This window comes from Ascaphus truei, chromosome 2 (genome assembly GCF_040206685.1).
Source record: "Ascaphus truei isolate aAscTru1 chromosome 2, aAscTru1.hap1, whole genome shotgun sequence".
Lineage (NCBI taxonomy): Eukaryota > Metazoa > Chordata > Amphibia > Anura > Ascaphidae > Ascaphus > Ascaphus truei.
Window position 1 is genome coordinate 253,443,829 of NC_134484.1, and position 24,731 is coordinate 253,468,559.

The 24,731-nt window shown below is 44.8% G+C and overlaps 2 protein-coding genes across 12 annotated transcripts in view; one reads left to right on the plus strand and one right to left on the minus strand.

The window, feature by feature from the left end:
- MSANTD3 (Myb/SANT DNA binding domain containing 3) overlaps nt 1-1,450 on the minus strand; it is a 52,847-nt gene extending 51,397 nt beyond the window's left edge. For 3 of the 6 annotated variants that reach the window (XM_075586090.1, XM_075586091.1, XM_075586086.1), the window contains exon 1: nt 1,132-1,286. Coding sequence is in view for 4 of the 6 variants with exons in the window: in XM_075586091.1 (XP_075442206.1) it covers nt 1,132-1,142 (11 nt within the window). In the remaining 2 variants the exon portion in view is untranslated. Of the gene's footprint in view, nt 1-1,118 lie in introns of all 6 variants that reach the window. The other 3 variants (XM_075586092.1, XM_075586087.1, XM_075586088.1) reach the window with 3 other exon arrangements.
- A 1,443-nt stretch (nt 1,451-2,893) lies between these two features.
- Nucleotides 2,894-24,731, plus strand: part of LOC142487220 (uncharacterized) — a 52,233-nt gene continuing 30,395 nt past the window's right edge. Inside the window, exons 1-6 of one of the 6 annotated variants that reach the window (XM_075586094.1) lie at nt 2,963-3,003; nt 5,950-6,123; nt 8,091-8,152; nt 9,148-9,204; nt 19,323-19,406; nt 22,562-22,601. In XM_075586094.1, the coding sequence (XP_075442209.1) occupies nt 9,163-9,204; nt 19,323-19,406; nt 22,562-22,601 (166 nt within the window). In that variant the 5' untranslated portion in view covers nt 2,963-3,003; nt 5,950-6,123; nt 8,091-8,152; nt 9,148-9,162. Of the gene's footprint in view, nt 3,064-5,937; nt 6,124-8,090; nt 8,153-9,147; nt 9,205-19,322; nt 19,407-22,561; nt 22,602-24,731 lie in introns of those variants that run through there. The other 5 variants (XM_075586098.1, XM_075586093.1, XM_075586097.1 and 2 more) reach the window with 5 other exon arrangements.

A 24,731-nucleotide genomic window follows, 5' to 3' on the forward strand; every position in this document is an offset into this window, starting at 1 on the left:
TATGGTTCAGATCCCCCTTTTTATATATCACTGCTTTCAGTTCTTTAAACTGTCAAGGGCCATTTTTACTAAGCAGGGCTGCTCCATAAAGATACCTCTCTGAAATATAACTTATGGCGAATTCAAGTGAATCCTGTGTCTTATGGAATAGCAGCGTTTACTAAACATGGGCCTACATATCGGAGTGCTTTTACAATACGACATTCACCCTTTTGCCTGTCGGAGGACTCAGCATAACGTTGCAGGCCGCAGAGAATGAGCACTCACAGCGAGATAAATTGTTTCTATGGGACCTCGAGCATCCCAACAACACAAGGACAACACCTTCGTCTACAACCAAATTACTGGCTTTCCACTCCTGACTTTATGGTGGAGGGGTACATAGTCTCCCAAATCTTCCTCACCTATGAAGGCGTTGCACTCGACTTCTTCACAAACCTCTAGCCCCCATACAAAAAGCAAAGCAGCACAAGATTGCCATTTTACCAGTATGTGTGTATTACACGTGCCAGTCTACATGTGCAAACCTGTGTGTATCATTGCATTTACAAGCGTGTCTTTGTGCGTGTGTGCATCTGCATTTGACCATCAGTATGTGTTACATTTTAAGAGTATCAGGTCACTACAGATCCGCATGGCAATGCATCACTATCCCCCCTAACACCAAAGAGGTTACAAAAATGTAGTGTTTACAAAGCATATACCCTGGCTGACTCCCGTGCATACATTATAATAGCATTTTAACAGTCATGATAATCCCCATTGACATCTAATGATTTGACCCGATATACGTCACTGTGTAGGGAAGACCCCCTCTCCTCCCACACACCCCATGGACTTCACTGCTACTGCCAGCCTATTCCACACAGACGCACACACACTCAAACACCAGTTGCCTCCCCGCTGGACTTTAATGGGATCACCCACCAAGCTGTGAATCGATGGGAGAGCTGTATGTTATGTTAGAAGCGACCAAGTGGGAGATGGATGTAGGGGTGGGTGTAAAAAAAAAAAAAAAAAAAAAAAGAGGCGGAAGGAGGGGGGGGGGAGTAGGTGGGGGGATGGGGCTGAGCCAAAAACAAATGGGCAGAAAACAGATAAAAGAAATAATTGAATACATTTGATATTTACACTGTATTCATCCTACCCAGCTCCAGGGCATCGGGGCTCAGCTGAGGGCTTCCTCCAGGTCCCTGGATCCTGTGCTGGACTGTGAGCAGGACCTGCCTGGACAAAGAGCTTCAGTGCACAAGCTGCACCCAGCAGACCACTCAGATGATCAAGGAGGGAGCACAATGTTACCTTTAGATTGTGTCCTTTCTCTCCCCTCCTCTTTCCTTGTATTACTATTATTCCTTTTCCTGATCCCTCTCTTATTTCTTTCTCTGTTTTTTTTGGATCCCTACAGCCTCTGAGAACAAAGGACAGCTTGAGTCCTCCCTCCAGATCCAGCTAATTTCCCTGCCATTTGAGGCTCTTCAACCTGAGTGCATGCAAAGGGCCTTCCTCCCAGAGCTGCCAGGCTGCTGCATGCAAAAGCTGGACTGGACTCTGAAGGATGTTGTGGATGAGCAGGAGATGTACTTGTAATAAACGCTTCTTTCTGTGACACCTTCCTTTTATTTTGCTATCTGCAGTGTTTAGAGGGAGTTTTTTGTTTTGATCTATTTGCATGTTTATTATATAAAATAAAAAAATGTATATACCATTTATAAAAACAGCACTAGAAGAATCTCAATGAAAAATGATGGTATATTTCAACAACATTATTTTGTTTAGTAGTGGTATTTTTGGAGCACATTAATTATTTGGTTGACAAAATGACTGTTTTATTTGGAATCAAGAAAATTAGATCATGAACCCTAAAACAAAAATACCACTCTTTTTGCTGTGCGATAGTATAACGAAGGCACAGAATTGCAGAATACAAGAGGGAATATATAAATCAGGACTTTTACTTTTAATACATTTCTTGGTCCTGATTTTGCACCTGGAAGGCTTTGATACATCAGCCCTTATATATTTTTTTATTACCTTCTTTACATTGCTTCATTATTTATTTTTTTGTATTCACTTATTAACCTAATGGCAAACTCTCCTTATTAGAAGATAGACTTCCTGTATTTTCCTAGTACCACATGCCCCTTACGAATTTTCACGTGTGGCACAGTCTTCTTTTTTAGTGATATTTTGAGCTGTGTAAGAGCATGATTATATAGCACCTGCAACCATGAACCTTGTTACATTTTGACAATGACACAGTATGACAAGTTACTGTACATAGTAGATGAAGTTGAAAAAAAACCTGCGTCCATCAAGTTCAACCTATGCTAAGTTTAATGGCTATGTTTAAATAAACGTATAAAGTCCCCTGATGTGGGACAACAGTGGTTCTGCACTGGTGGACCTCATTGTTCAAGAGTCTACTATGGCCACTTGCAAGTTTCATAAGCCATCCTCGAAGCTTCTTGCATTAGCTCCCAAGGACCATCACTTGGGCTCTTTGCATAGTCATTGAATTCACAATGGCTTTGTGTGACATTCATGTTGTGTGGTCATATGATCTCCCAGACTTCAGTACAGTGATGTCACCGCGTGAGGTCATCCCCATCGGGTTTGCTTTTTGACCAGAAACCTGCATAGAAACAGTCACTGCTTTTGCCTCTTTAAAAGCATCTCCGATTCACAAAAATGTCTATGGCTTTGGGTAATAATAATACGCGGGAAATACAGGGGCACTACAATAGTGTCAGTGACGTCACAGAGGCCCTGTCACAGGCATGTTCAGGCCCGGTCTCCTCTGGTGACATCCGGGTCCTGCGATCCAGCCCGGGGTTTATAGAACACCCCGCCTCTCCCCCTCCTCACTCCCTCCGGCTTCCTCTCAGGCACGCATGCGCACTGCCTCCTCTGACGCAACCCACGCCAAGTCGTCAGGTCCGGCCGTCCCCGGAAGTGACGAAAGCGCTTGAGGATCTGAAAGAGCTGAAGTCGGGAAGGCAGGTAAAATATATGTATAGGCGAATCCAGAAACGTGCTCCACCTTCCATGTCATAGAGACAGGTGCGTGCCCCATAAAAGCCCAATAGTCCCAAAATTACCAGGCTTGACACTGGCAAAGAGAGACAGCACACCAAGTTATTCAAAAAGCATATGCATGAAACCATTGGTTGCGGTGCCGGAATGTTTTAATACATATGGGTTTGGAATAACTTGTTGTGCTGTCTCTTTGCCAGTGTCAAACCTGGTAATTTTTGGAATATATACATTTATGTATGTATGTATGTGCGAGTGACCGAAGGGGATGGTAACGCAGCAGCTCAGTGAGTGAAGACACTTGGAATAATGGCAAGTGGTGTGAAACAGGGGAGCCTGGTGTAAGTTTCGTTGTCGTCTGTGCCTTGTAACCTTGGACACGTCCCTTTATCTTCCTGTGCCTCTCCGGGGCGGGAATGCGTGCCTACAAACACACTTATGTACAGCGCCGCGCACACTGTCAGCACTATACAAGACATAGCCATTATATATGTGTATATATATATATATATATATATATCCATGTAGAGGTATCAGTACCGTGTTAGCCGAGCTTCAATAATCAAAAAATAAATAGATGATACCGTTCTGTGGCTAACGAAATGCTTTTATTTGTGCGAGCTTTCGAGATACACTGATCTCTTCTTCCGGCGATGTTATATATATATATATATATATATATATATATAATCTGGAAGGAGTGGCACAAAGGGGCTTGTAGAAGAAGTTAAAGGGAATTTACTAGTGTATAACATTTCAAGGGTTTTTTTTTGTGGTGGGGGAGCTGTAAATACGAGATCAGTAATATCCATTACCATCAAAATGTACCTGGCTGCAGCACTCCTTGTTGTGTGTGTGTGTGTTATATCTCGACACATCACTTGGCCCATAATGAGATTATGTGGCTGTTGTGTTGATCTGATATATAAACACGTGTGCATGTTAATCTGTATATATCACACTGAAAGCATGGGAACACTGCACTAATATAAATATAGGGATTAAAGAAAAGATGAGTGAATGTTGAAGCAACAAAGAATGCTGGCACACAATCACTAAAAGCATGTGTATTTATAGCCATTGGGCCAATAAAAGTTATAATGACACCTGTTTTTTTTTTTTTTCATGATTTCATTCTACTATAAAATCAAATACATTTCGATAAATAGGACAGCACCTTTTTAACACAGAAATCTGATCTACTCATTAAAAAAAAAGTTGCATCTTTTTGCCCTAGTGAAGACTTTTGTACTTCAAAGCAGCAATCTTCACAAAAGCCTATTGGTAGTAGCTTGCCCCCCTGAGCAGCATGTTAGTAGCATAATGTTAGTAGCTTGCCCCCCTGAGCAGCATGTCTTGCTCTTTTTGTGTGTTAAACATTCAGGTATGATCATGGGCTGTGGGGAAGGCTTCATTTTAACCTTCTGACCACGTAATATTTTGTACGCTTATCTCCTGAATGGAGAATCAGATTGCCATTTGTTTATGCATTTAATTTTTTTACAATCAGCGCGTACTGCTGCTTTAAGATGTGAAGTTGTTATGGTAGCAACTGATGCCAGTGAAATAAGAACAGGTAAAAATATCCATTAAAAAAAAAACAAAAAACCCCTAGTTTTGGGGGAGGGGGAAAAATGAACAATGAAGCAGATCCGCACACAGGATCTACCATAAACATCGGTTAATGACTGTTAACCCTTTGGGTAACATACAGAAAATTGTGCGCAACCAGAGTAAGCCTTAAACTGTGTAAAGGTAACTAGTGACACAAACTAAAAGTGTAATAACTAACACCCTTAAGTTCACGATTATGAAAATAATGAAATACATACAATACTGTGCAGATAACTGGAGAGCGTCTGCAGCTGGAAAATGGAGGTGGCTCAACACCCCCGGAGCACTAGAAAGATAAAAAGAATACAGCGCAATACGCTCATAGTGAAGTATATAAAAATATTTTATATTATAAAAGGGAAAAATATTCAGCGTACATCAAGTATATAGAACATAAGCATCTCGTGTTTAACACATATGTTACCAAGCTGTGAATTGGGACAGCAAGCTGGAACGGGACCCTCGGGTTGGACGCCACTGATGGTCTCGGTACACCGTCTTCTCCCCTCACGGATGGTGGCTTTCTCACTCGGGTAGCACTAGTACTCCAAACCGGAACAAGCGTCTCATCGGGGGAACCTCCCACAGCAGGTGTAAGCTGATAAACAGTATACTGTAGTCCAGAGCGGTAACTTTTTAAGTTAACTGTGGGACTCAATAAACTTTTCAGTCCATGTTAATATGTCCACAGAATCATATGATTCTAAACACACTGGAGTCCACATGGTAGAAAAAATACTTTAGCGCAGAGAAATGGCAGCTTCCACGATTCACACTCTGTGTAGTACCGTAATCGGTGTCTACACAGCTGTTCAGACCATAAGTAGGCAATTCACACAGGAGGTATACCGCCAGAGTTGCCGAACATACAGGAGGTGTGGAGGCTACACAATAGCTAAAATAATGCTACAATAAGCAATAATAAGACAAGCAATTATCCTACGCGTTTCGTAGCTGTACTGCTACTTCTTCCTGAATGCTTATTGTAGCATTATTTTAGCTATTGTGTAGCCTCGACACCTCCTGTATGTTCGGCAACTCTGGCGGTATACCTCCTGTGTGAATTGCCTACTTGTGGTCCTAACAGCTGTGTAGACGCCGATTACGGTACTACACAGAGAGTGTGGCTCGTGGAAGCTGCCATTTCTCTGCACTAAAGTATTTTTTCTACCATATGGACTCCAGTGTGTTTAGAATCATATGATTCTGTGGACATATTAATATGGACTGAAAAGTTTATTGTGGGACTCAATCAACATAAAAAGTTACCGCTCTGGACTACAGTATACTGTTTATCAGCTTACACCTGCTGTGGGAGGTTCCCCCGATGAGACGCTTGTTCCGGTTTGGAGTACTAGTGCTACCCGAGTGAGAAAGCCACCATCCCTGAGGGGAGAAGACGGTGTACCGAGACCATCAGTGACATCCAACCCGAGGGTCCCGTTCCAGCTTGCTGTCCCGATCCACAGCTTGGTAACATATATGTTAAACACGAGATGCTTATGTTCTATATACTTGATGTACGCTGAATATTTTTCCCTTTTATAATATAAAATATTTTTTATATACTTCACTATGAGCGTATTGCGCTGTATTCTTTTTATCTTTCTAGTAACCCTTTGGGTGCCTTTATAGACTTCGCTATTACGTCATGTCGTCTGGCACTCCAGGGGCCCCGTGACGTAGGAGCTACATCATATTCAACCTCCTCGTTTTTGCAGGGGAGATGGACTCTTGCGTTCTGTCATCCGTGACAGAGCGATTGTGACGTGAATGGATTAACCAGGCTTATAATAAAGGTCAAGCCCACTTGGTTAACCCTGACCCGTGTGTTAGGGTCTTAGTGTGTCAGCTCTGGGACCCAGATGTCAGAAATGTATTACTGCAACTGTATACTGATTTTGCGACATTAAAGAATTATGTGATTTTTGCCTTTCCTGGGATGCTGGGATCGGGAGATTTCTAGGCGTTAAGTTTCAAGGTGGGTTTGGTGGAGAAAGTCTTTGTAGAATGTGTCTATGTAGCGGGGTTCCGGCATTATGGGATACCCAAGTGTTGTATCCGGAGATGGAGTGATATCTTCGGATACAGCTAAGCGCATTTCTCTGCCAACCTCGGACCCTGGAAACGTTCTTTCGACTCACCGCCAGGATCCCTGCTGCAGCATCTTCCAGACAAGATAAATGGTTATGAAGGGGTTAAAATATATCTGCAGGTATACAAGGAATCCTTAGTATAGCAGGGATTCCCCAGTAGAGCAGGCGTTCTAAGTCATGGATTCCGGAAAACCCAGGTGGCTACTAGTTGGTGCCTCTGTCTGTCCGGAGGCCGTACTTGAAAGGCTCAGAGATGCCTAGGTGTTAGGACAGTAGGGGCACTGCCATTATTCTGGAGTACCCATATCCTAGCCTGACAAGTCAAGCTAACACCATTTGCCAAAATCCAGACTCTGGGGAGCCTGAGCAGAGGTTGGGGTCAGTATGCAAAGAGGCAGAGGGGCCAAGTTAACCCATGCCCCCTTGCTACTAGAGAAAAGGTGCCAACCCTGCTTTACAGTACTGGCAAATCGGTGATTGGTTGGCAGGAGAATTCCCACGCTCTGATAAGCTGTCCAGGTTAGTGTATGAGAGCCTGAATGCTTAAGAGGACTTGCAGCCAATGGGGAGCGCAGATTCCAAGCACAGACCAACAGTGGCGAATTCAAAGGTGCTCAGAACTGAATAGATGCGAACCAGCTTCAAGGATTTTAAAAGCAGGCATTGCATGCAGAAAACAGTTCCAGGACTTTTTGTGAGTAACTACCGGTCATTGGAGAGTGCTCTAAAAAGGTTATCTTAAGGAATTTTGTTCCGGAAATGGATTTATTCGTTAGCCCCATTCCCAGTAAGTGTGTTAATCTTGAATTGTGTAACTTTGTGTCTGTCTTTTATAAGAAATCAATTATCATTTATTTTACTATCTTGTTTCGCTCAATCAAATGATCCCAGTTATAAAAAGGTGTTGTAGAACCTGGTTTCCCGTGACAGCAATCACATGTTTGCGAGTGCCGCAGGGGGTGGGACACACTGTCGCGGCACCTCTGGCACTCAAATGGTTGCTCATTTTGTTCATTTATAAGTCAATTGCATAGTAGATGAGGTTGAAAAAATACGTCCATCAAGTTCAACCTTTGTTAAATTTAGACGACAGATACTTATCCTATATTTGTATTTCAAGTATATTGATCCCAAAGAAGAAGAAAAAACAAAACAAAAAACAGTGACATATTTAATGATCTGATATTTGGAAAAATAAATTCCTACCTGACCCAAATATTGGCAATCAATTTTTGTTGTAAAGTACAAGTTACTGTTACTAGACAATTTCTTCGTCCTTTGTATCAGGCTCATGCAAACTGTGTCAATATGCACATGAAACGATTTTGTTTATTTCCGTTGCAGCTGTGTCGGATATTTGGCGCAGGAATCCCTGTGTTACGCTAACACAGTAGTGGAGAAAAGCGGTGAGTGTCTCACACTACGTTTTTGATGCATCTTAAAATATGTGCTCTATGGTGCCACCTGTTTATCGCTGTAAACCTTCCCCCAAATCGCAATTTCTCATATGGTGTTGTGTATCAAAATCTCCCGGTTTAAAACTGGAGCAAAAAATAATAATGCCCAGCAGAAAATCCAATTGGATGCTATGGGGGTATTTTTCGTTGCTAAATCTGATGCAAAGTTTTTTGCTTTAGATTTGCAGGGGACACTTTGATACATAACCTCACTGTGAGTAATGGAGGAGCAACACGGCTTTATATGCTGAAAAATCCATATTCAAAATGTATCACAAGGTATCTGTCCTTCTTAGGTAACAACCAGGTATGGGCATTTTAAAATATTTCATACATATATGTATATGTTTTGTATGAGTCTTCTTAAGTTCTCAGAATGCTCACATTTTACCCATACTTTATAAGCACTTTAAAATAATGTAATGAAATCAATAAATACAAATAATAAAACACATACACCATTTATTAGCGAGTTCACAATAGCAATGATACCTAAGAGGGAGCATGCACAAAATATTTTTCCCTTATTGTTTCTGTCATTACAAACTGACTTGGTGTGATTATGATGAATAGCAGGAGACTAGTAAAGGCAATCCCCAAAAGAGAAGTAACTGGAACTTACAAAAACCTTTTCCCATTTTAATATAGGACTGACCATATAGAATTTTGCTGCCACAATGAATTCTGCCACAAAGAGTTCACTATCTAATCTTGATGCCGGATAGACAGGGAGATTTCATGATTCACGCATGGTCACAAGGAGCTGACTGAAGCTGCCGAACCCAGTTCAAATCCAAAAGACCTTACCAGTTGATAGTATTTCCTAGATAATGTTTGTACATTGGCCTTCATTCCCTCAATCTCCTTCAAATATTCATCTTCATACCTGTTCACAACTTCTATTTAAGACTGACTACCTTCTTTCAATGTTTTATTTCCTCTAGAGGTGCATTTTAAAGATGGAAAAGGGTCGTCGACATTTGAAGAAGGCACGGTGCAAAGTAAGTCGTTTTCTGTCTAGCTTGGTGGAATGAATATTTCAAGCTAGATGAAGCATTCAGGACAAAGGTGTTGTGTTCACTGTTACTGAGAACATGGCTGATGCTTTGCACATTACACATACCATTGTTAAGCAAATGGTCCAGGCCCATATTTATTAAGCGCTGCTATGCCATAAAATATCACAAAAGACAAAACAAACCAGCATTATTTGTATTAAATTGATCTTGTGAAAGTCTGTTTAATCGTCTGTTTTAGCATCAATGGGGTAAGGTATTTTCCAACCCATTTCCGCCGCTGTTGCATTAGTAAGAAATAAATGTATTATAGGGAGCAGTAGGTAGATATGTTACATTACAGGCACATTGGGCCATATATACCAAGTTGTGCTGTAACATAACATCCTCTGGCACCAGAATACATCTTTGAGCCCATTCACCTGAAATGGCAGTAGGGTGTCCTCTTGTGTCGGAAGGTGTCTTATGACATAGCACTGTTTAGTAAATCAGGCCCCAGTAATATTACTGTCTGCACCCTTCACACCGCAGAACTCCAGCTGGCAAATGCTTCTCCATCACAAATGTGCTGGGGCAATCAAGGTAGAGCCAGGGCCACCATCAAGGGGGAGGTGCCGGGCCAACTTTCACTGCAGTAAAGGTTCCTACGAGACCCGCCAATTTCAACTAGTGGCGGCCCTGGGTACAGCCACTAAACGTATACTACTCAATGTAATTTACAGTAACATAACCGTATACAATAACCAATATCTACGTTTAAGGAGTTGGACCTCTCTTTACAGATGACATGGCTGAAACTATATATATATATCTCTCGCTCTCTTCTCTCTCTTCTCTCCTCTCTCTCTCTGAAATTTACGCGATCCCGGTTGTAACACGGTCTCATTCCGTGGACCCCAAGGACCGTGTTATAACGGGGTTCAGATATAGTGTGATTTCCAGTCCACAGAGCGTTTATTCCTCAAATAGACTAATGGAGTTAATCAGCCTGGTCTGAGTGAACAAATAAGTGGTTTAAAAGGCAGACTGAAAGCTGCTATGCTCAGAGACTGTTTTCCCCAGACAAGGGGGGAGATAGGAAGTGCTCCCAAGCTGCTGGAAGCTGGTTACAGAGGAGTTTCTCTGGGCTCAACGTGGGGCTGAGTTCCCCTATGAAGAAAGGACGCAAGGCCGTGTTGAAGCGGGGACGTCTACTCCAAACAGATAAGGAAAAGGCTTTGTGTTACATTTTTGCATGTTTTGACTTGGGAACCAGCTTAGCTGGCCATCCAGTTAGCAAGGGCTAAAAGCTACGGTGTAGTCAGTTTTTCCTAAAGGGAATAGGTGTTTTTATGTGTTTTGATTTAAAGGGACGTTAGGCCTGTTGGCATATGATTTAATCCCCGTAAATAAACCCCACGTAATGGAAGTATGCCTTTATCTGGGACTAAAAGATGCTATAATGTGGTGTGGGCATCACAATTGATGGAGAATGCAGGCAGTCCAAAAGACACTCAGCAGCGGAAACTGTGGGTTTGAAAATAAATGTGGGGATTTAAAATGACCGCCCAACTGAAGTGAAAAGCAAGCAAAGTCTGTCCCACTGTGTATGACCAGCTGTGCTTACCGCATACACAGAATGTGTGAAGTGGGGATGCATTAGCACCCAGAGGTCAGTAGATGAAGTTATGTTAAGGTGCTGAACCCAAGCAGAAAAACATTAAAAAAAAATCTGAAGAAAGTGAAAATTGCAGCTGGCAATTGCTGGGTGTAAAGTCTGCCGCGTCGGGTATGAAGAATTGAGGACATAGTGCCTCCAATAGATCAAGGCCAAGAATACACCTGAAGGTAGAAAATGGAGGATACAATGTGTTTTATGTGAAATGTGCCTGGCCACACAAAACAAAGTCCATTCAGGAATGGGTATCCCGGCGTGGTCCCGCAAAGGAACCGCACAAAAGTTTATGGTGTGAAAAGCTGAACCACACCATAGACTAACCCTTCAGGCAGGATGAGAAAGGGAGAGAATGTGTGCTCAGTGCTGCTGATGTTTCACAATCTACCCCAGTAATGAAGAAAAGGTCTGGAAGGTTGCTTACACTGGAGACTATAGAAAATGTTAAAGATGGCCCTGTGATCTCAGAAGGGAACTCTGCTGAAAACCATCTGCAACCTACCAGACCTAAGTTGGATTTTGTCCATGAACAATTAAATAAAGAGCTTGAAGTCTCCTAGAAAGAGACACACCTCCTCAGCACAGAGCTGGAACTCTCACGCCATGAGGTCTACGCTCTCAGCACAGAGGTCTGTGAATTGAAAGATGCTGAGGAAGAGATCCTGATTCGTTTAGAGACGGTAAAAAGTGCAAATACTATTCTGAGAGAGAAAATTTCAGACTTGACTGACCAGATCAGTGAAGGTGATAAGAAGAAGCTTCACCAAGCAGAAAAAGTGAAGAAGCAATTGATCCAGGAAAAATTAGAAGTGCAGAAAGCACTGCAGAATGCAGAGAGGGTGCAACGTGTCTCTCTGGAGCAGCACACGCAGTGCACCTACGGCAGAGCCAGTTGCAAGAGCTACGTGCAAGTCTGCAAGCGGCCAAGGAGAAACAGATGCAGAGGAGAAGCAGCGAGTTGTACAGGAAGCAAGTGTCCAGGCTGTTAACAAAATACAAGTGCTACAGGAATGGCTGAGTACCCAATATGTCCCCACAGAGCAGCATGAGGAGCTGAAAACCACACTGAGCGGCACCAGGACGTCACTGGAGCCGGAGCTAAGATGCCAGGGGACTCTGTATGAGAGGGAGCAGGCGAAGGTCCAGAAGCTAGAGCTGGAGAAGCAGAGAGGCAGCTCCATCCCCACGAGTCAGTACACCAAGGATATAGAGGCCTGGAAAACAGAAGCAGCGGCGATCCTAGTGATAAAAACTGCAAAGCTCCGAAAGATGAAGGAGGTGCTGATGCAAACCCAGAGCAAGCACCATGAAGAGGTGAAGGTCCTGAGAGAGGACTTGCAGGATCAAACTGAAGACGCAGGTTGCTGAGTGCAAGATACAGCTCGCCGAGAGGGAGGAGGTGCCCGCCCGTCAGGTGGCTTGCTTGACATTGCGCTATAAAACTGAGATGGCCGATACCCGCAAGCTGCAGGACCACACGGCCAATGAGAAGGCCCGACTGGAGCTGGACAAGGTCAGGGAGGAGCACCGGCAGCTGCAGGTCAGAAATAGTGAAAAGGAAATAGAGTTAAGCCGTGCATTGAATCGGCTGACAGATGGGGAATCGCGACTCCACAGAAGCTGAACTAGCAGATGCACTAGGTGGGAAAAGAAATGTAGAAAGACAGCTTCAAGGCCTGAGGAAGGACCTGGAGTCTGAGCATGCTGACCGCAAGATGGCAGAGAAACAAAAGTGTGACCTGGGCAAGGAGCTCGAGGCTCAGAAGACTGATCGGGACGCTACGTTGGACTCTACTGCTGCCCAGCAGGAGGTTTCTCAGCTGAAGTTCAAGAAAAAGGTATTGCCCGGCCCAACCATCTGTACCCCACAGAAACTAATGCCCGTGAAGACAAGGGTACAATGAGTGCTGGGGACACCGCTCAATTGAAAAACAAGATTACAAAGTTTGAACCAAGTGATCGATCCCGCCACCATTCCTAGAAACACAGACTCACCAGGAAGTGGTTGTAGATTAAAAAAAACTTTATTGGCTACATAAAACGGATATCTTGGCAAACACTAGAGACCTCCCACGCGTTTTGAGCAAGGCTGCTCTTAAGAAGAGAGAGAGCAGCCTTGCTCGAAACGCGTGAGAGGAGGAGGTCTCTAGTGTTTGTCAAGATATCCGTTTTATGTAGCCAGTAAAGTTTTTTTTTTAATCTACAACCACTTCCTGGTGAGTCTGTGTTTCTAGGAGTGGTGGCGGCATCGATGATCTGTTTCTTCATTCACTTCCGGATCGTGGCCACGCCAGGGGATACCGGTTACCAGCCCAAGTGCTCCGATACCCCGACATAGGAAAGGATCTACGGTTACAATAGTGAGTACTTGCACTCCATACCGTTACCGTTATTGCAGCTATATCCCGCATAGATCGGGTCTGCTCTCAACACCCCCTCACAGACAAGCGGCTGACCGGGTATATCCCTATATACTCCGCTTATACCAATACTCCAGAGCAGATACAGCTCACAGTACGTGATTCCTTGAGTCACAGACAGCTCACACTATTCTACAAAGTCTGAACCACCTGAGCAAGTGAGGCACTCCAGGAAGCGTGACTGTAATACCTTTGCAGTACCACAGTCTACTTTCCACAAGGCACAGAATGGGAAGACCAAGTTGTGATGGAGTTGCACACTAAGAATCCAGTCATACTGCAGTGCCCATGGGACCCAAAGTGGATTCCTTGTTATAAGGGCAGCCACTGTGAAAAGACAGTTTGCGAATGGGACGTATGTGTGTCCGTGATCGTAAGATGAGAAAGGCATCACCGATTTGTCCAGCAACACTCCCAACGGAGTAAGTTAAGGAGTCAAGAAAGAAAGGCCCAAGCCTTTGAGTCTGCCGACTGTAATAGAGAGGCGTCATGGGGTGCACGTCGGGTTAATAAGAATCCTGCCCAAGTTGAAGTACTGAAGATAAATGGTGTGGAACTCAACACTGAAGGTACGCTGATGGAGAAATGTCCAAAAGCCATCACTGCTAAAGTGGAGTTGCTGTTTTCACAAGAGAAGGCCAAACAGTCACTGGCGAGTGGATGCAATGAGCTGACCAACAAGGTCTTCTACAGGGTAAGGGAGACTGAGCACAAGAGGAAGAAGACAGAGATGCATCTTCATGATATGCAGATAAAGGTCACAGAGTGGAATAGAGTCCTGGCAGAGAGAGATAATATACAGCAGGATGCTCAGGAACCTTTGCAAGAAGGGATACAACAAATGCGGAGCTTCAACCTTAAACTCAACCTGGCACAAGACAAAGAGGCAGCGAGTTACCAGTCTGCAGGCCCAGAAGGCCTAGTACTTGCCCCGAAGAAATAAAGTCTTTAACTGAAAGGCAAGAAAAAGAAAAGATGGATGTAAGATGTTTCTGCCAAAGAGGCTGGTGCACGGGAATAGTGCACGGGCTGATCACAGGACAATGTTTTGCTGGGGGGAGGGATATGTGATACTGCACTGTTCCAGACCCTAGAGGACAGTGATGGTAAGTGTGCTTTCCAGTCAAGAGTTAATTCCTCGAAGGCAGCTGCTAACTAATGGAGTTAATCAGCCTGGTCTGAGTGAAAAAGGAAGTGGTTTAAAAGGCAGACTGAAAGCTGCTATACTGAGACTGTTTCCCCCAGAGAAGGGGGGAGATAGGAAGTGCTCCCCAGCTGCGGAAGCTGGTACAGAGAACCTACAGAGTCTTTTCTCTGGGCTCAACATGGGGCTGAGTTCCCCTAGAAAGAAAGGCTACAATGCCGTGCTGAAGCGGGACGTCTGCTCCAAACAGATAAGGAAAACACTTTATTGTTGTATGCAGAGACTGTGTTACATTGTTGCGTATGCCAGGGCATGTTTTGGCTTGGGAACCAGCTTAGCTGGCCATCCAGTATGAAGGGCTAAAAGCTAAGGTATTGTCAGTTTTCCCTAAAGGGAATAGGTGTTATTTTTATGTGTTGTTCTGATTTAAAGGGACGGTGGGCCGTTTGCATATGATTTAATCCCTGTAAATAAACCCCACTTAATAGACGAGCGACGTTTCCTGCCTTTATCTGGGAATAAAAGATACTTCAAAATGGTGTGGGCATCACAATATCTATATACAGTTAGGTCCGGAAATAATTGGACACTGACACAATTTTCATAATTTTGGCTCTGTACGCCACCACAATGGATTTGAAATGAAACAACCGAGATGCAATAGAAGTGCAGACTTTCAGCTTTAATTCAAGGGGTTGAACAAAAATATCGCATGAAACGATTGCAAAAAAACGGAATTGCAACCATTTTAATACACAGTCCCCTTATTTCAGGGGCTCAAATGTAATTGGACAAATTAACACAATCATAAATAAAATGTTCATTTTTAATACTTTGTCGAGAATCCTTTGCAGCAATGACTGCTTGAAGTCTGGAACGCATGGACATCACTAAACGCTGGGTTTCCTCCTTTGTGATGCTTTGCCAGGCCTTTACTGCAGCTGCCTTCAGCTGTTTGTTCGTGGGTCTTTCTGCCTTAAGTTTTGTCTTCAGCACGTGAAATGCATGCTCGATCGTGTTGAGATTAGGTGATTGACTCAGCCCTTGCAGAATATTCCACTTCTTTGCCTTAAACTCCTGGGTTGCTTTCGCAGTATGTTTTGGGTCATTGTCCATCTGTAAAGTGAAGCCCCGTCCAATGAACTTCGCTGAATCTGAGCAGACAATATATCCCTATACACTTCAGAATTCACCCGGCTGCTTCTGTCTTCTGTCACATCATTGGAGAAATTGTGAATGGCGTTAGAGGGAAAACATACGGACCGGACTGCGGACTCCTCGGTACAAAAAGTTTTATTTGCAACACATTAAAAACAGTAAGAGAACAACTCTTATGTGTTTCGTGTGGTCCCCCACACTTTATTAAAGTGCATTGTTTAATTTGAGGGTATTCACATCCAAATTGGAGGAAGGGTTTAGGAATTACATCTTTTTTTTGTTTCAAATTTTTTTATTAGGCATTTATACAGTACATATAATTACAGAAATATTTTGGCCTAAAACAAGGTTTTTTCATTTTGTTGATATTGATAGGTAAAGTCGCAACGCTCCCTTGACCCTTCACCTTGGGTCGACCGGGCTAGCGTGAGGGTGGAAACAGAAAGAGGGGGGGAGAGGGAGGGTTGGGGGGGAAAGGGGGGTTGCAGGGGGAGAGGGGGGTTGGGGGGGAAAGGGGGGGTTGGGGGGGGCTCTATCCTCCTCAGTCTCTATTGATGGAATTCACTGTTCTGTCTCGTCTCCTCTGTTGCCCCCTTAAGATGTCCAAGGGTTAGTGTACCGCTTGGGTCAGCCATGGCTCCCATATCGTGTAGAAGGATACCGTGTTCCTTTTCAGAAAGGTTGATAGTTTCTCCATTTCCATCACCTCTTGTATCCTTTTTTTTTACCGTTGGAATTACATCTCTTTAATATGTAGCCCCCTCTTTTTCAAGGGACCAAAAGTAATTGGACAACTGACTCAAAAGCTTTTTCATGGACAGGTGTGGGCTATTCCTTCGTTATTTCATCACCAATTAAGCAGGTAAAATGTCTGGAGTTGATTCAAGGTGTGGCATTCGCATTTGGAAGCTGTTGCTGTGAACCCACAACATGCAGTCAAAGGAGCTCTCAATGGAAGTGAAACAGAGAGAAAATCCATCAGAGAGATAGCAGGAACATTAGGAGTGACCAAATCAACAGTTTGGTACATTCCGAGAAAAAAAGAACGCACTGGTGAGCTCTGCAACACAAAAAGGCCTGGACGTTCACGGAAGACAACAGTGGTGGATGATCGTAGGATCCTTTCCATGGTAAAGAAAAACCCCTTCACAACATCCAGCCAAGTGAAGAACACTCTCCAGGAGGTAGGCATATCATTATCCAAGTCTAACATAAAGAGAAGACTTCACGAGAGCAAATACAGAGGGTTCACCACAAGGTGCAAACCATTCATAAGCCTCAAGAATAGAAAGGCCAGATTAGACTTTGCCAAACAATATCTAAAAAAGCCAGCCCAGTTCTGGAACCGCATTCTTTGGACAGATGAAGCCAAGATCAACCTGTACCAGAATGATGGGAAGAAAAAAGTATGGAGAAGGCTTGGAACGGCTCATGATCCGAAGCATACCACATCATCTGTAAAACACGGTGGAGGCAGTGTGATGGCATGGGCATGCATGGCTTACAATGGCACTTGGGCACTAGTGTTTATTGATGATGTGACAGAAGACAGAAGCAGCCGGATGAATTCTGAAGTGTATAGGGATATATTGTCTGCTCAGATTCAGCCAAATTCGGCAAAGTTCATTGGACGGCACTTCACTTTACAGGTGGACAATGAACCAAAACATACTGCGAAAGCAACCCAGGAGTTTTTTAAGGCAAAGAAGTGGAATATTCTGCAATGGCCGAGTCAATCACCTGTTCTCAACCCGATCGAGCATGCATTTCACTTGCTGAAGAAAAAATATAAGGCAGAAAGACCAACGAACAAACAACAACTGAAGACCGCTGCAGTAAAGGCCCGGCAAAGCATCACAAAGGAGGAAACCCAGCGTTTGGTGATGTCCATGCGTTCCAGACTTCATGCAGTCATTGCCTGCAAAGGATTCTCGACAAAGTATTAAAAATGAACATTTTATTTATGATTGTGTTAATTTGTCCAATTACATTTGAGCCCCTGAAATAAAGGGACTGTGTATTAAAATGGTTGCAATTCCTAAACATTTCATACGATATTTTTGTTCAACCCCTTGAATTAAAGCTGAAAGTCTGCACTTCTATTGCATCTCGGTTGTTTCATTTCAAATCCATCGTGGTGGCGTACAGAGCCAAAATTATGAAAATTGTGTCAGTGTCCAATTATTTCCAGACCTAACTGTATATAGACTTGTTAATGCTATCCGAGTGCAATATAAAGCAGCTCATGTGAACCTATTATTAAAGTGAACCAATGACCACGATATGATTATCAACTGCTCCTGGGACAGCGCAAACCTGTAAAATGACTGCTTTCTTGTGCACCTAATGTTTATATGGCAACCGTGCCAAAAACAATTACGTCATAGGAGGGAAATGAAGGGGCACTCCTCGAGCATTTCTCCAAATATTATAAGATTACAGAGGGGTGTCTTTTGGGGTAACAGACATCGTCCATTAGGAAATGTGACAGGGAGCCCTTCAACGTCAATAAATGCCAGAATTCCCCGGTGGCTGGTTCTGGTGTGATTTATTCATCTCGGACAAACTGTGGGAGTTGGCACTAATATAGTGGGGGGGGGGGGTACTCGTGTATTGGATATTTTTTTAAAGCGTTCTTCTCACCTGGAGTTGAAATGGGGATATCCCCTCTTTCAATATAGGGTGGAGTTTACCTCCACAAAACCCCACAATCTCTCTGTGGTATAGCGATTCCCCCCATGGAGCTTTAATGTGGCAGCCACTGGAGCAAAGCTATGTGAAGATCCAAACAAGTGCAGCGATAGGCGCATGCCACTTCAAGAAGAACCTTGTTTTACAAAATACATGCATGGTTAATATAATATATTATTAAGTTTGTATGCTGAGGTCAGGGAGCAGTCCACACGTATAGTTTCAGGATAATGAAAACGTTCAGTGGCTTTATTTCTCCACAGCATACATAACATGCGGGGTACACTGTCCCTTTAAACAAAACAAATCCTGCTCCACATTGGGAGATTTGACTAACACACCAGGCCTATCTAGCAGGCTGGCTGGCTAGACCATAACCAAACCATAAGTGTACTTTAAGCAGCCAGGAAAACAAAAGAACAATCCTTACTTTGGTTGAAGTAGTGACTTTGGTGAAATCCCTCTGGCTAACAGCTCACATAGCAGTGTGCTCTGGTCTAAGACAGGCAGCTACTGCCAGTAACAAGATCCTTTTCTACCTTGCTGGCTATCAGGTGTCAGCTTACCTCCTGATTGAACCTTCTGAGTTAACCTGAGTGCTGGATGCAGCACTCAGACATATGTTTCACAGGCATAACTGATAGGGGTTGACTTCACCCTGTCACATATGCCATCCCAAATTCAAAAAAATTGTATGTTGTCCCTGTTTCCAGTGCTTCTCTTCTGCTGAAGAACTTCTTCTTTACAAACAGTTGTATTAGACTACACATTTAAGCTCTGGAATGATAGTAACCTGATGTTTATGTTTTACTGCCCTTACTGTGTATTTGCCCTTTCTTTAACTTATGGCCTCGTTTATTTGGTCCTCCGACTGTGGGCATGAATTTTTGTAGTTTAAAAAAAAAAGTATCAGTATTGATGAGCACATTACTTCTGTTGGTACAGTGCACTGCTATATTGTGTTGCACCGGCTGCAAGATATTTTTTGTGTATGTTAATGTACCTTCTTAATGATATCTTCCGGATGTGTGTCTAGGTGTGTAAAATGGTTGTGTGTAAAGGGCCGTATCCAGCTCAACAGATGAGCAACCATGTAGTAGGAAGAAAACACAAAGCAATGGTAAGTTCAATAATACTGGTCTTGAAACCTGTCCTTGGATTGTTTTGTGTATACACAATGGTTTTAAAGCCACGTCGCTAGGATAGGAAGTTGTTTGATGTACGTGTTATAGTTTCGTACACCCTTCTGTCTCAGATAATTTTCGTAGTATTGTATATCACTTTACACAGTTTTAGAATTGGGATTATAATGTAATAGTCTTCGAGACGTATTCAGTATGTTCCGAAGTGGCTTTGTGATTGGCTAAAAACAGCCATTGAGTTGTCTCTCTTCGGACCATGTTGAATAGATGACTATGTTGGGATTAGATCATGTCAGAGGTCAACTTTCAAAGACCCAAATCAATGAGATTTGGTATATCCAGCATAGTCCAATATTCTGAAAATCAGTAAGACTGGCTCAAAATGGTTGAAAATAGTTGCCATGTGTGCAAAGTAGCCATTTGTTAAGCTCGTGTATGATTATAATGTTTGTAATTCTGTAACACTCATGTCTCTAGTACAGTGGTTTTCAACCTTTTTTTTCAGTTAGGGAACCCCAGAATTCGATTTTGATATTCTGGTGTACCCCAACCCTCGCCCCCTGGCTCTTGCCCCCCCATCGCCACGTCTCCTCCCTCACTCTCCCTCTTAAGCTCCTTCTCCCCCTTGCACACGCGACTTACAACCCCACTCTCCGCCACTTACAACCCCACTCTTCCACTTACGCGCACACTCTTCCACTTGCACGCACGCAGACACTCCCACTTGCACGCCCGCCCGCAGACACTCCCACTTGCACGCCCGCAGACACTCCCACTTGCACGCACGCAGACACTCCCACTTGCACGCACGCAGACACTCCCACTTGCACGCACGCAGACACTCCCACTTGCACGCACGCAGACACTCCCACTTGCACGCACGCAGACACTCCCACTTGCACGCACGCAGACACTCCCACTTGCACGCACGCAGACACTCCCACTTGCACGCACGCAGACACTCCCACTTGCGCGCACCCACTCTCCCACTTGCACGCACGCAGACACTCCCACTTGCGCGCACCCACTCTCCCACTTGCGCGCTCTCTCCCACTTGCGCGCTCTCTCCCACTTGCGCGCTCTCTCCCACTTGCGCGCTCTCTCCCACTTGCGCGCTCTCTCCCACTTGCGCGCTCTCTCCCACTTGCGCGCTCTCTCCCACTTGCGCGCTCTCTCCCACTTGCGCGCTCTCTCCCACTTGCGCGCTCTCTCCCACTTGCGCGCTCTCTCCCACTTGCGCGCTCTCTCCCACTTGCGCGCTCTCTGCCACTTGCAGGCGCGCGCGTACTCTGTCCCACTTGCGCGCGCGCGCACTCTGTCCCACTTGCGCGCGCGCGCACTCTGTCCCACTTGCGCGCGCGCACTCTGTCCCACTTGCGCGCGCACTTGCACTCTGTCCCACTTGCGCGCGCATTTGCACTCTGTCCCACTTGCGTGCGCACTTGCACTCTGTCCCACTTGCGCGCACGCTCCCACTTGCACGCACGCGCACACGCTCCCACTTGCACGCACGCTCCCACTTGCACGCACGCGCGCACGCTTCCACTTGCGTGTACGCTCCCACTTGCACGCACGCGCGCACGCTCCCACTTGCGCGCACGCTCCCACTTGCACGCACGTGCGCACGCTCCCACTTGCACATGCGCACGCTCCCACTTGCACGTGCGCACGCACCCACTTGCACGCGCGCACGCTCCCACTTGCACGCGCGCACGCTCCCACTTGCACGCACGCGCGCACGCTCCCACTTGCACACACGCTCGCACTTGCACGCACGCGCACACGCTCCCACTTGCACGCACGCTCCCACTTGCACGCATGCGCGCACGCTCCCACTTGCGCGCACGCTCCCACTTGCACGCTCCCACTTACGCACACGCTCCCACTTACGCACACGCTCCCACTTACGCACACACACGCACACGCTCCCACTTCCGCAAACACAAACACGTACACACACTCCCACTTCCACGGCCCCTGAGGGGTGTTTGCGGAACCCCGGTTGAAAACCACTGGTCTTGCAGCTCTACAGAATGTATGTTAGGCCGAGTCCATACAAGGACAGGCTGTGCTGAGGCGTGCAGACGCTCCGCGCTGAGCCCCTGCATCCTCAATGAGGATGCCTTGAGAGGGGGCTCGCGCGAGCGTCCGCAGGCGTGCGGAGGCTTTGGAGTTTTCAGCCGAGCGCCAAGCTGTTTTTCAGCGCGCTGTCGGCTGAAAACCTCCAATGAGAGTGGGGCTTCATCAACGTCACGGCACCGTGACGTCGACGTCAGTGCGTCGCGGGCGATTGGCCCAGTGACGTCACTGCCCCGCCTCCCTCATTCTCCCCCCACCTCCGATCGCGGACGCTGGCTCGCCTGTATGTGCGTGGAATCGCACAGCTTCTGCAGGCGAGCCTCAGCGTCCGCGTGGTTCAGCCCGGCTCCCCCCTTCTATGGCCCGGGCCTAAGAGTTGAGACTTTAAAACGGCAACCCATGCTGCTTGCGTGTGTTATTAATTGCTATTTTGTTTATTGGACAATTGAGCTGAACCCCCGTGCATCCAGCTAAATGGTTCCCCTACTTCCTGAGTTTAAACTCCTTCTGAAATTCCCCTTGAGGGAATGTAAATTGGAAATGTAAAATATCTTTACTAAATCTGTACACATTTGTATTGGGAAGAGGGTTTTGCCACACAACTTAATTCAATCTTAATTGCAATTTTTTTTAACTTTTTAGTCAACTGATGTCGTCTTTCTTCTAATAAAAGTTGACTTGTGCGGTCGTCGTTCTCCCCCCCCCCCCCTTGGCTGAACTGTGTTAATTTAACTACAGGGAGGCCACGGGTTGGAAGATATTTACCAGGAAAGGTGGCTTCGGTATGTCCGCATATTTAAATCCCCCTGGTCACCCAGGCCAATAGGAATCCGCGACCGATGTTGGGGCTTCCTATTGGTCTGCATATGACGAGAGTTTCAACCGCTATTTTGTTTCCCCTGGAGGGGGTGGTAACGGTGCTACCTTTACAGGTATGTATCTCGCAATCCAGGGGTCTCGGGAGCAGATTGGAAAATGAATGATTTGGTTTAGCAAGCCCTGCCTGTTCATATTTATTGCATACAGCAAAGTAACACTTTTTTTTCCCCATAAGGTTGAACAATCAAATCTAATATCCAAACTTAAATTATTGGGTATGTATGCATGTCTTTATTTATATATCGCCATTAATGTACATAGCGCTTCACAGCAGTAATACACGTGACAATCATATAAATAACAAATAACACATAATGGGAAGAAGTGCTTCAGACATAAAAGTATCATTAAGGAAATAAAAAGTCCCTGCTCCGAAGAGCTTACAATCTAATTGGTAAGTAGGAAGAATGTACAGAGACAATATGAGAGGTAAGTGTAAGTTGTCATTGCTGATAGATAACTTGTTCAAATATAACTTAATCTTGCTACCCTTTCTCTATATTTTCAGATGCAATGCCCCCCAAAAGCCTCTATTGTTATTTTGAACCCCTATAATATTTAGGTAATCTATACGGGTGAGGTGAAAATTAAATTATTATAAATAGTGATGCAATCCAAATTCAATTTCACACTGTTTTAACATACTGTTAACAATAAAGTGAAAATATATAGTGGGACTCTAAAAAAAAAAAAGGATACATACTAAAAAGACCACACCAATTTCTAATACATTATCAAGTGATCATTTACATTGAACAAAGTGCTTACCATTTAGGAACAGTGCATATAAACACCAATAAACTGAATTAATATCAAAACAATATTTAAAAAAACAAGTGTGTGTGTGTAAAACACAAGATCAACATATATCCAAAGTCCCTACAACCCATCATACAATCATTGACCCTTTCTTATGGCTTATATCATGCTGCATAAAAGTCCACACACTTTTTCTTTTCTCTCTCTAGTATTTCATATAAACGGGTTATAGTTACATAGTTTGGTCAGAGTATGATCATGTTGTCCACTCCAAAGTAATCCCAGATCAGGCACGTCCTAACTCCTCATTTGCTTCTGTTAGCTTGTCCTCTGCGCTGAATTCCTCCTGCTTCGCTTTCATTTTTATAGAGGACTAGCTGATATACCCGGCGTTGCCCGGGAGGAAAAATAAGTGTGTGTGTGTGTCTATGTCTATATGAGGGTGTCTGTGTGAGAAAGTGTGTGTTTGTGTCTGCATGAGGGAGAGAGTGTGTGCCTATATGAAAGAGCGTGTCTGTATGAGAGTTTGTGTCAAATATACACTGACAGGGCTGGGGGCAGTGGGTGAGGGGCAAGCGTCCCCCCTAACAAACGCTGGCTCCTAAAACTTCTGCTTGGCTCCCAAGAACTGTATATGTTTCCCCCCCCCCCTCTTATTATTATTATTATTATTACCCGTGTTAGGCCTCGTTCAGGGTGCCGGCTTCGGAGGGGGGACGTGCTTACGTGCGGGCGGACGTTGGATACAAATTGTTTCAACTGAATATCAGTTGTCGGGGTAGCAGCTGCCCTGTCGCCGAAGTACGGAGTTGACACTTGCTAAAGTTTCAATAAACAACCCAAGTCGTTTTTTGAAGCTGCAGCAGCGTCACTGGTACTTCGGCAGCCAATGAAATCATTCTTGAAAATGATTTAAAAACAGCAACACCGATCCCTAAGCTGCTGTCTGTCGCCCCGCCTCCTCCCTGCCTCCTGAAAGCTTGAAAATGTCTGCTGGGGATGATGTACACACATCGCCCAGCAGAATGACGCTCGCGAACGCCCGCCCTCCAACACCTGTCTCTAGCACCCTGAACTCAGCCTTACACGTGCAGCAGAGCCCCTACTTGCCTCCGCTGCAGGGAACTGCTCAGCTGCTTTGCGCTGTGTGCAGAGCTGATCGGGGACAGTGTGGTTATGGCTGCTCTCGTCTGATTGGCTGAGACGGCCCATATATATGTATGTGCATATATGTATGTGTATATATATATATATATATATATATATTATTATATATATATATATTATTATATATATATATATACTGCCCGCTCAGCGCTAGCAGGGAAACAGACACACACTTTCTCATGCTCCAAAATTGCTCGGCACTGCGAGGTGAGGCGCTGCTGACATAGGGTGGGGGGTGGTGCAGAGGCGGCTGTCATGTCGGCGGTGGGTGAGAGTGTGGCAGTTGGGTATTTGAGGTCATACAACCACGCAGGCCAATGAGAGGCGGGCCGGGCCACGGACCAATCAGATTGTCCAGAGGCTGAGTGACAGACCGACGGACCTATCAGATTACCCAAAATCACTGCAGACAAACGTTT